The sequence below is a fragment of the Ambystoma mexicanum genome, chromosome 9 (genome assembly GCF_040938575.1).
Source record: "Ambystoma mexicanum isolate Mex_15411 chromosome 9, UKY_AmexF1_1, whole genome shotgun sequence".
In the NCBI taxonomy this organism is placed as follows: Eukaryota; Metazoa; Chordata; class Amphibia; order Caudata; family Ambystomatidae; genus Ambystoma; species Ambystoma mexicanum.
The window spans coordinates 448619737-448631746 of NC_090931.1; the positions used below are offsets into that span (position 1 = coordinate 448619737).

The 12010-nt window shown below is 46.4% G+C and overlaps 1 protein-coding gene across 2 annotated transcripts in view; it reads left to right on the forward strand.

Annotated features, from left to right (window-relative positions):
* DTX2 (deltex E3 ubiquitin ligase 2) overlaps nt 1-12010 on the forward strand; it is a 1122618-nt gene that overhangs the window by 975775 nt on the left and 134833 nt on the right. For both annotated transcript variants that reach the window (XM_069614954.1, XM_069614953.1), the window contains one exon: nt 6478-6639. In XM_069614954.1, coding sequence (XP_069471055.1) covers nt 6478-6639 — 162 coding nt within the window. The remainder of the gene's footprint in view (nt 1-6477; nt 6640-12010) is intronic.

Below are 12010 nucleotides of genomic sequence, written 5' to 3' on the forward strand. Positions count from 1 at the left end.
TCATAGAATTTTTGTCCTCGCGTATCTTTCCAATCACGGGAACTACACTCATCGCTAGGTATTTTGAGCATGTGTTAGAAATATGTTCGTATGCTTTTAAGAGACTCTAGAGTGTCCCCTTATTTTACTCTCGTTTTCTGACAGGGCGACTAGTTTCATGCCATTTCGCACCTAGAAATACTTGTGTACAGGCGTGTTTTAAATGACTTCTATCTTATTATGCCGTAAACCCCCACAAATGTGTTACCACTACCATGCATTTCGATGTGAAGTTCATGTTGATTCAAGATTAACATGCCTGGGGGTACTTCAATGCAACTGTGTATTTTCCGGCAGGTCACCTTCATCCTTCTAGGGGTAGAATTCCATCTGGAGATCCTGCCAGATTATCTCTTGGTATGAGATGATTTGTGTGAAAGAAATGGACCGAAATAATTGAGACAATTTTCCGAATTAGGCCTGCCCTCCCATTAAGTTGCATTGGTTACACATGCTTTCAGTTTGCTTTTCAAACAAACATTTCCACCATTTCATGATGGGCATACTTTTGGTTTGGTTTTTTAGCCTGCAGCTTACCTGCACCAGAGATGATCCCTTTAGATGCAGAGTCAATGAACAACAGCTCAAGAAAGGTGGCTTGTCTTTGCATCTGAATGCATTTTCATCCAGTGCATTTACATAGTGTGCTCCTGTTTTTAGGAAATGTGCAAAGCAGATGTAAAAAAAGGGTGAGGAGGGCTGAAAAAATGAGGTACTTAATTTTACACCAGGCCCCAACATCGACTGCCTCAAACCCATCATCCTGGCAACCCTCTGACTGTGGTTGCTCCCCCACCTTTCCTTGTGAGCCAACCCTAGACATGCACTTGGGTCTTGTACTATCACCTAGCTTTCTGACTTCCCCCATAGTTTTAGTTCTGTAGCAATTTTGGAGGGACTTCCTATTCACACAAGGAAGGTTGAGAGTTGGTAAAAGAATTAAATGTGCATATAATGCAGACATGCACGCCAGAGAGAGACAGGTTTAACCTATTTGCCACAGTGTACTTTAAGAGATGTTAGAGTGAGTTATCATTGAGTATCCAAACAGGTGCCTGAGCATTGTTTTCTTTTTGCACCCAATTATCAGCGCTCTTGTAGCGGCCAAATCATCCCAGTCTCCAAAGACTAAGAACGTGTGTTTAATTGGCAAAGGGACAGACACCCATTAACCTTTAGAAAAGATACCCCCTTCGTTGGCAAATGACAGACCGCGGGTGCCCCATGTGCCCCATGTGCATCTGCCCCTGGGACAATTCATGCGCATGCCAGCAAGACCTTCTAATTGAAATCCGATCAATCACTTTTCCCAGGAGTTGAAAGGGGCTTGTGGTCATGTAATTGTAGGTGACCTACTCACCCATATCACTGCCCATAGAGGACAGGAAACCGAATAGGAATGCACAGCATTATTGCTCCTTACTCTATGGCCCACGATATAGCAGTTTAACAGATGGGTTTTGGGAGCAAGGTTTTGGGTAATCCTTTGGTTTGCCCACCTTCCGCCCTGCTAGGAGGGCAAACCCCTAATGGGGTGGCTTGCTGGGCTTACCAATGCTTTTTTCTTCACCTCAGTATTTTGCAAAGCGGTTCAGTTTATCAGCAGTTGCATTGTTCAGCGTTGCCTTTCTTCCCAAGTACTGGGATAGTCTCATGATTTTCCCCAAATAGTGGCCATATCATTTTAAGGTAGGCAGTGCCCTCAATTTTGAGCAAGGGCCATTACCGGGGACAACTCAGTACCCATCCTCCTGGTCTATTGGTATTGGGGATGTTCTGAATATCAATGAGCACTGCTTTGAGACCAGGTATGGCCTGGAGGAGGAGACAGAAGCTAAACAGAAGGCATCTGTTCAATACCTAACTAATGCATGTCCAATTAACAAAGCAGTGCAATTCCTGACTGTCTATTTCAAAGCCTGATGCCGGCCAACCACCCTGCCTTTTGCCCAAACTGCAGTGAGACCTATGAAAGGCCCACTCCTAATTTACAAATGTGCTACAAGAAAACTCCAAGCATGTGTTGTAGTTGCAGTTCCCTCCTCCACACCTGTGAACATGGCAGCACGCAGTTCCCTTCCTGCCCTCATGTTTATCACAATGTGTCTCTTTCTCTCCCTCACTTGTTACAGCAACCCTCTGGGTAAGCATTGATGAATGGGAAGAATTTGTCCCTTCTTCCAAAGGGGCAGACCCCCTCCCTTTGAGGCTAGGGAGGTGAGCCTGCTCTGCAATACCCTCCCTAGGGGTAGAGGCTAGTGAGACCTCACCGGGAGAGACTCCCGCTTTGGGGACAAGGACTCTATTTATTGTGATGAACTCCTTCAGGCTGAACACACTATGGCCTACATGGGATGTGTTGCAACACAAGAAGACATGAACTATCATGACTGATTGAAGAAACTACTGATGGATATCATTATCCTGTGGAAAAGGGTCATATTCCTTTAAATCATGATGTCCAAGGTACTGGGACAAGTACGTTAAAAGACCTTCGTCCAGAGTATGAAGGGAGAACAGCAGGAGATGAGAGCGAGAATTGCATACGTAATCTGGGGGAGGCACTCTGCTGCGTGATAGCTGACTATAACCAGGAAGCCCGCAAGTTTAAAACTTGCTCCCAGTGGCAAAATGGGATGTCAGACATGCGGAGGCCCCGAACCCTGAGAAAACTGCAGGGCAGGAGCCCAACAGGCAGTGCCGAGACCACGGGTACGAATCGGTGGTGAACCGTCTGTCTGAAGAAAATGGCCAACATCACTGACAATGGAAGGTCTCGCAGCAACCAGGCAAGCACCGGATCCCATGAGACAAGGAGAAAGAATGAAGAGCTGAACGCCATAGAGAAAGCGTCGGCAGTGCATGATATGAGATTGAGTCACACAGAGAGAAACGTCTCAAAAACATTCCCCTTTAGTGTGTTCAACATACAGATTTACAGATTTTTTAATGGAAAGCAGCAATAAAGTAATATGAGCACGTGCTCAACTCAGTCATTAACATAAAGTTATGAAGTAGATGTATTGCTTGTTCAATTTACACTTTTTTTGTTTCTTCTACATTTCCCCTCGACACACAGAACACTTTTGGTATGTGCAATTTTTTTCTTTTTCTTCTTTTGCATTGTATGTATGACCTGTTCAACATACTGACATGGTTTAATATACTGCTGTTTAATCTTGTGAATGACAGGGTTCGCCCTGAAGAAGGAGCACTTTTTCTCCGAAATGCATTGCCATATGGACCCATGATTTATGTATCACATGCTGACCTCTGTTCCTATAAAAGCACACTACTGAACAAGATACATTTTGCTTTGACCACCTAAATGACTTTATTTACTTTGGAAGCCAATATACACATTGGAAACCAATTGAGTTTTCCTCTCCACCAATCATCTAACAACAGTTTGAGAGTTTTTTAGAAGTGATATGGTAACCCCAAGGGGGGAACAGTTTGAGAGTGACTGATTAGCTAGATGTTGTCATTTAGCTTACTGCATTACTTTAGTATTTGCATCCACTCAACTGGGAATGATCCTCTCATAGGAATGAATGGGAGATGCAAACCTATTGGGGTGAGCGGGATAAAGCCCTGATGCCGCATTATCCCATAATGCTAGTTGTAGGCCCAGTGGAAAAGATAGTGCTCAGTCCTGTATGTCTGCAGTGGCAGTTGGTCGTGAACTCTGTCTGGAAACTTTGCAAATCAAAGTCAACACTTGCGTTCACGATCTCTGGGCAGGCAGCAATGGTTCCGGTGTGAGAAATGTTGATGAGGCACGCAGAATGTCTGAAGACTCACTGGAGAATGTGCTAGTCCATCGAGATGAGCTGCTCCTTAATGCGTGCAACCCTTCATTATCTGCCAGGTAAAGGGTAGTGAACGCTGCTTCCTCTGTTTGTTTTTGTCGCTGTGAAGTTCAGTATCAACACTTGCAGAACTTTGCATCAGGTGGGTCTTGGCCTGAAACGGGAAAGCAGAGCTTCCGCGTGGTCCCCTTAATATCGGCAGCTTTTTGTTTTCTAGGGCTAATTGCTACACTGTCCCCCTACAATTCCTTTGGTCAACTTTAACAAGGCAATGGTGCTTATTCCCAGGTTGAATAGGGCAAATTAGGAGCCGAGTACATGCTGTGCTTCTAATCTCAAGGATGTATATTTCAAACTTTGGCTGCCCGATCACTGGGGTTGCTATATTCAACCTGTCACTGGCTTCTTTCTGAGCTTTCACTTAAAATGTGAATTCCACTCAGGAATCCCGACACTGTTCATGTCCGATTCACTCACAAGGAACAAGGTTTAGCAGTTTTATTCTTTACTGAGCTTTACTACAGGGTCACCAACTAGAGCAGCCTATTCTATACAGCAAAGTGAATCCCACTTGTATCACTAATTGTTAAATGTCTGCAACAAGCTAATGTACCCCACACAACCATCCATGGTTACTTGTACAGGGAACAGGGTGTGATTGAAACATTACGCTGAGAGGTCTAGGCTTTCTCACTGTCACCGTAAAGTTGGAGGCTGGATAGGGCCATGGATATGAATTAAGGAATAAAAGTGGCAAGTCAAGTGGGGATAAAGAATGTTCATGGCCGCTTGCCAGCTGTATAGTTTAGAGCTTGCCACCTCACATACATTAAAGGAAAAACAGAATTCATAAAGAGATCGATGATACAAATTTTGCAAAAGGTAATCTTTGTTGCTTTAGCAATATCATTGCCTTTCGATAGGAGAGTTCATAGAGCTACTCATGAGTGTGGAAGGAATGCTGAAACTGTGTGTTCGAGGGGATTGGGTCCTCCGACGTATTCCATATCTATGACATGTAATCACCACAGCTGTGCTGCTTACATGTCATAGATATGGAATACGTCGTCGGACCATCCCATCGAAAGAACGTTACCAGGTAAGAAAGTAACTTGTTCTTTGGCCTGATTGAGGAGAGAGCAAGGAAGGGAAGAGCTGTAGGACACAGTTTCCAGCATGTGTGCCATTGAAAAGAGCGGTCTTTTGGCTTCTGAGGAACTGGAGGAAGTCCTCTTCCAGTTTTAGGTAGGTAGAGAAGTCAATTCAGATGGTCAAAACCTGTTTGAAGAGTTTTGTCTGCCATACCTATTATACTTATTCAGAAAAGATTCAATAGAATTTTGGATGAGAGGTTATAGTTGGGGAATCTACTCGATGGGCGTGTGTTCATACAGGGTGTTCTGGACAAGTCATTATGTCTTAGAGTGAATTTTCCTTGAATGCCCACTATGGGGTTGACATCAAAGCTGGTCATAACGAATGTGCCCGAAGATGAGTCGAGCTGCTCAATTATTAAATGTCTATAGGAAGTGGTGGAAGATCTGTCTTAAGGCTATTACATACTTTAAGATGTGATCATACTAAAGTGAGGACTAACTAACAGTTTTTCTGGATAGATGGAGGAAGGAGGACCTCTGTTAGCAGACAAGGTTCTGAGAACGATATTTTATGGTTGAGTTAATATGCAGCTTGAAGGTGAGGTCCTTCTGGATTGGGATTCCTAGAATGTGGATGTTGTGGGGATGGTATTCGTGGGTGGCTGAAGAAATTTGGTCTCTTCAAATGAAGAGTAATAATGCAATGACCCATAGAGGACAAGGATCTTAGATTTTTGGCAATTTAGGCAAAGACAGCTCCTCTTTATATAAATACATTGGCAGACCTGAGAAGAGAGATTTCTCGTGGTGATGACGCCATGGACTGTCTTTCCGTCTTAGTAAAACATGGTGTTACGCAGCATATACATGGAAACAAATGCCATGGGCTTTCAAGACCATATCAGTATTAAAAAGTAGATGCAAATATTATGCCTTGGAGTATTCCACAAGCAATGGGGGCCAAACAAGATTGGATGTGGTTAGTTTGATGTGGTGAGACAGACATTAGATGAACAAGTACAGTCAGGCCGTAGTGTTGCATCTGGTGTGCACCACTAAATGGTCCGTGATGTAAAATGCTGCAGAGATGTAGAGTAGGATTAGAGCATATGATTGGCCCTGGTCCATGGCTGTCAGTAGTACTTTGCTTATATTAAAAATATCGGTTTCAGATTTGCAGTGTGGACAGAATTCTTATTGAAAGTCTTTAATGAAAATGTTAGACTCAATGTAAGCAAAACATTGTGCGAGAAGCACTGATAATGTTGCCCTGGCGGTGCAACGTAAACCTGACATTGGCCTCTATTTTGCAAAAACATAAAAGTTTTGCTGTATCTTTTTTGTAATAAAAAAGTTCCTTAAGCATTTAAACACGCTATTTTTATCCTTTAAGTGGATAGGTTTAATGGTAAAATAATTAAACTTATGTGACTACTTACAGTCCCACATTATCTCTTAGTCACTGTTGTCCAAGTTGCTACATTGTAATCTCATGGTGTCTGCTCATTGATTCTGCTTGTTTCTTGCAGGATGGCAGTTTGCAGTGTCCAGCGTGTAAGACCATCTATGGAGAGAAGACTGGGACCCAACCAAAAGGCAAAATGGATATTTATTCAATTCCTCAATCTCTACCTGGGCATCCCGACTGTGGAACCATTCAGATTATTTATAGCATCCCCCCAGGGATTCAGGTATGTTGGGTGGGAAGGGGTCTGTATTGCTTCTCTAAATTGCTCTTTTAACTCTGTTGATTAGGAAGGGTTCAGTGCATGTTAATTGCAGGCTTGTAGTTGAATACACTGACGGGGCTGTACAGTTGCTCTAACTGGCACACCATAAGCGCAGGGTACCATAATTGAATGAGGTGCCATCATTGCAGAACTGTAGCACTCAAAGTCAATGAAAAAGGGCCTACATCCACCAAGCTCAACAAGCGGTCTGCCTGGCGTTAATCTGGTCTCCTGACACTAAGTCTTACAAAGACAATTATAATATAGTATGATGAGCATACATTCCAGGCAGGCTATCATCAGTCTCTCTCTCGCTTTCTCTCTCGCTCTCTTTCTCTCTCCCTATTTGATCAAGCACTTGGTAAAGGAACCCCAAACTATGGCACTCAGTGGCAAGGCATAGTTCTGAAACGCAAGCCCCATCATAGTGCTAGTCTCACCAGCTGCCTCAATCCAAATCGCAAAAAGTACATTCCAAATCCTTAATATGTTCTGATTGGCAAGCAAAATAACACAGAAACCCTGACGAGTATTGCTCACACAATAGCCAGGTTATCAGCACACTACTCTATCCATTCACCAATCCAAGCAAAGTGAAGCAAGACTGGCTCCATGCTCTTGTTTACCACAGACTACAAACTACAAGTTGTCACTGTAATATTATCATTTGGATAATCATTTGGAATCAAGATCTTAAGAAAATATTAAACAAATGAATCCCCACACAAATCACAGCCTCTGCCCTAAAGTATGGCTGCTTTCTTGTAGTGATTGATCAGAAATGTAGCCCTTTTTAGGTCACACCACGAGGGAGGCAAGCAAATTTGGCACTTTCAAGAGTAGGGCATATTAAGGAATCTAAAGGTGCCAGTGTAAGGTTGATGTCCATATTGGGCTGAATTTATAATTTCTGAATTGGCTGGATGAGGTTGTAATAGATTTATCGGCCAGCAGGCAATAGGGGTATACACATCATGACCCACCTTGATGCCCTAGAGCAGAATTTTCAAAAGCAGAACTTTGTCATTAGTAGATCGGGCAGTGATCACTGCACATTGAGTCTAAACCTTACCTTGAACGGAGTTGGTGCAGTTAGCAACTAGGACTGAGCAATTCCAAAATCATGGGAAAGTACGCTCCTGGTTCCTATCTATAAAAAGGGAGGGAGAGATTTACTGGCAAATTATCGCCCTGTTGGATTCCTCTGGTAAAATCTTTCGTAACATTTCATTAAATCAGTTACAGGAGTGGAACGATAAAAATCATGCAATATATCCCTTCAGGCAGGTTTCCAAAAGAATAAAGGAACAGTTGATCAGTGCTTCATTCTGTTCCTTCTTATACAGAAGAACAAGTTACTTTCTTACCTGCTAACGTTCTTTCGATGGGGTGGTCCGACGACGTATTCCATATCTATGACAGGTAATGTCCAGAGCTGTGCTGCTTCGGAAAATCTTCGGCGTCTGCGTCCTGCGTCGATGACGTCGATGCGCCGTCCCCGAGGACCTCCTCTGACGTCACCCGATGTGATAAGTAAGACGCACAACGCCCATAGCCTCAGTTGTAGTTTTTTCCTCCAGAACGTGTGCCACCAGTTTTCTGCCAGTCAGACACACAAGGCCTTGCGGAACGCAAGCTGCAATCGCAAAATAAATTCTGCAGCGCGGAAGGTAGGGAGGGAGCGATATGGAATACATCGTCAGACCATCCCATCGAAAGAACGTTACCAGGTAAGAAAGTAACTTGTTCATCGAGGGGATTGGGTCCTCTGACGTATTCCATATCTATGACAGACTCCCAAAGCAGGACCAAGCAAGGAGGTGGGAAAAGAATTTAGAACACAAATTTAGCATGCCCAATCAAATTGCGGAATAAAGGACTGCCTTGCCAAAGGCCAGATCCTGCCCTCGGATGGAATCGAGGGAGTAGTGCCGTACAAAAGTATGTACTGAAGCCCAGGTGGCTGCATCACAGATGTGAAGAATAGGAACACCACTCTGCAGGGCAGGAGACGCAGCCACTCCCCTGGTAGAATGGGCCCGCAAGCCAGCCGGAGAGTCCTTACCCGCCAAGCGGTAACACTCGGAGATAGCTAAAATAATCCGAGACAAAGTCTGTTTCGTCACAGCTTGTCCCAAACGCTTTCCAGCGTAACCAATGAAAAGTTGATCGTCCACTCTGACCCGGGACATGCGCAAATTATAAAAACTCAACGCTCTCCTATGATCAAGCCTATGGAGCCTCTCCTCTTCCTTACCAGGATGTGGAGGAGGATAGAACGCCGGAAGAAAAACCTTCTGCCTCAAATGAAATTCCGAAACCACCTTCGGAACAAAAGAAGGACGAACTCTAAGGACAACCCTGTCCTTATGAAACACCGTGAAGGGTGGCTTAACTGAAAGTGCCTGTATCTCACTCTGCGAGCGGAAGTAACCGCAACCAAAAAAGCAGTTTTCAGAGTTAACAGTCTGAAAGGGCAAGAATGTAAAGGCTCAAACGGAGCACCCATAAGAAACTTAAGAACAAGGTTCAAATCCCAACCGGGCATCAGAAAAGGTGACGGAGGGAACTCATTAGTGAGCCCTTTCAAAAACTGAGAAATTAAAGGAATCTTAAAATAGGAACATTCTTCAGACGAGCGCTTAAATATGGACAGCGCCGCCAGGTAACCTTTAATGGTCCCCACTTGCAAGCCCCTGTGGGCCAAGGAAAGCAAAAAAGACAGAACCATGGGAATGTCGCATTCAAAAGGATCCACATTCTTAACTATGCACCAGTCGCAGAACTTTCTCCAACGGCAACGGTACAGAGACTTTGTTGCCGACCGCCTTGCAGAGAGCAACACCTCCATCACGTCTTCAGGGAGGTCCCAATCCGTATACCTCAACCTTTCAGAAGCCAAGCGTGAAGGTTGAGGGATCTGACCTCTGGATGGGGAACCTGACCCCCCTCCCCTGAGAGCAGATCGTCTCGGTAGGGAAGACGACGTGGAGGGCAGATGGACAAGTCGAGAAGGTCCGGGTACCACGTCCTCCGGGCCCACGCCGGAGCAATGAGGATCATCCGGGAACCGAACCTCCGTAACCTCTGCAGTACTTGGGGGAGGACGGGGACTTGAGGAAACGCGTACAGCAGTGGGAATGACCACTCCACCACAAACGCATCTCCTAAGGCTCCTTTTGGAGGAAATTCCGGCAAGCAGAACCTTTCGCACTTCCGGTTGACACTGGAGGCGAAGAGATCTACTTGAGGGGTCCCCCAAAGGGCGAAGATCTCCAGGAGAATCTCCTGATCCAGCTCCCACTCGTGAGAGATCGTGTTCTGCCTGCTCAGAGCGTCCGCCGTCTCGTTGTCGTCTCCGGCCAGATGAACAGCCGAGATCGAAACTTCCTGCTGGATGGCCCAGAACTCGAGCTGCATCGCCTCCCTGCACAGAGGAAGTGACCCTGACCCCCTGTTTTTGTTGAGGTAGTGCATGGCCACCGTGTTGTCAGTTAGAATCAGGACACTCTTTCCTCGCACAGTCGGCAGAAAAGCCTTCAGGGCAAGCCTGACGGCCCTCAGCTCCAACAGATTGATATTGAGTCTGGACTCCGACTGAGACCAACGACCGCTGACTGTCAACTCGTTGGGATGCATCCGTCACGATCGTCCCCTCCGGCCAGGGCAGCCAAAATGGGGCCCCCTTCATCAGATTGCCTTCGACGGCCCACCACAGAAGGTCCTGGGCGACCGAGGGCGGCACCTGAACAGGGTCCGACAGCCTGCCGGAGGACTGAGACCACTGGAGCTTGAGTGCCCACTGCAAAGATCTCATCCGCATACGAGCCTTTGGCACCAGAAGAAGGAAGGATGCCATGAGGCCGAGCAGTCTCAGGAACTCGAAAGCTGGGAGATTCTGGGCAAGTTGAAACTTGTGCACCATCTGCTGAATGTGAAGAGCCCTCACCTGGGGAGGAAAACACTGCCCCAGGGATGTGTCGAGCACTGTTCCGATGTACTGGATCCGCTGCGTTGGTGTCAAATGGGACTTCTTTAAATTGAGGGAGAAGCCCAGCTTGTGAAGGGAGTGGCAGGTGATGGACAGATGATCCAGGACTTGCTCGGGAGAGCTCCCCCTGATCAACCAATCGTCCAGGTAGGGGTAGATGTGAATCCCCCCCTTTCCTGAGATGCGCTGACACCACCACCATGAGCTTGGTGAAAACCCTCGGGTGGAGGTCAATTTGAACGGCAGGACCCGAAACTGAAAGTGCGAGTAGCCAACCGCGAACCTCAGGTACTTCTGCTTGGGATGGATCGGCACATGGAAGTAAGCGTCCTTGAGGTCAAGAGACACCAACCAGTCCTGAAGTTGAAGGGCCTGGAGGACTTGAGAGAGTGTAACCATCTTGAACTTGTCCTTCCTGAGGAGTTTGTTCAAACCGCGCAAGTCCATGATGGGTCTCAATCCCCCGTCTTTCTTCGAAAAAAATAAAATAAGGGGAATACCATCACTTGTTCCTCTCCGCTACAGGCACCAGTTCTATGGCGCCTTTCTCCAGCAGGGCTTGAATTTCCTGTGTAAGGAGCGGATCCGGACTCTTCAAAGAGAGGTTCCCAGGTGGATTGTTGTGAGGCCTTTGCCGAAAGGGAAGACAGTAGCCGTGGGTTATGATCTCCAGAACCCACACATCTGAAGTAATGGCTCGCCACTCTACAAGATGCTGCGCCAGCTTTCCCCCAACTGGCGAACCATGGGACCTGGCCTCATGACTGAGTGGTAGTGGCTGCGGCATTGCCTGAGGGCAAAGAGGCAACTGCCCGAGCGGCCTTGGCACCTCGAGTACCCTTGTTTCCACCTCTGGCACTCTTACGGTGGCCTCTTTGACTGCTAGCTCCTCTCGCTTTACTGAAGGACGAGTAATAGCGAAAGGAACCTCCCCTCCATTGCTGTCCCCTATGACGAAAAGGCAGAGGTTGTCGAACTGCAGCACCCAACGACTTCGCTGCAGCTTTGGAGGTCTGCAACCTCTCAAGGCTCTCGTAAGCCTTGCTGCCAAAAAGATGTTCACCGTCAAAGGGCATGTTGAGGAGCCGGGACTGCACATCAGGAGCGAACCCAGACTTCCGCAACCACGCAAACCTGCGTATTACGGTGCTCGCCGCCATGGACCGGCTGACACAATCTGCCATGTCCAAACCCGACTGAACGGCCTCACACATGGCATCCTTGCCATCCTGGACCATAGCAAGGAAACCATCCCGTTTGTCCCCTTCGGGAATATGTTCAGCCGCTAATGCAACACAGTTCCACAGAGTGTGTGAAACGAGACCAGACACATATGGAGTT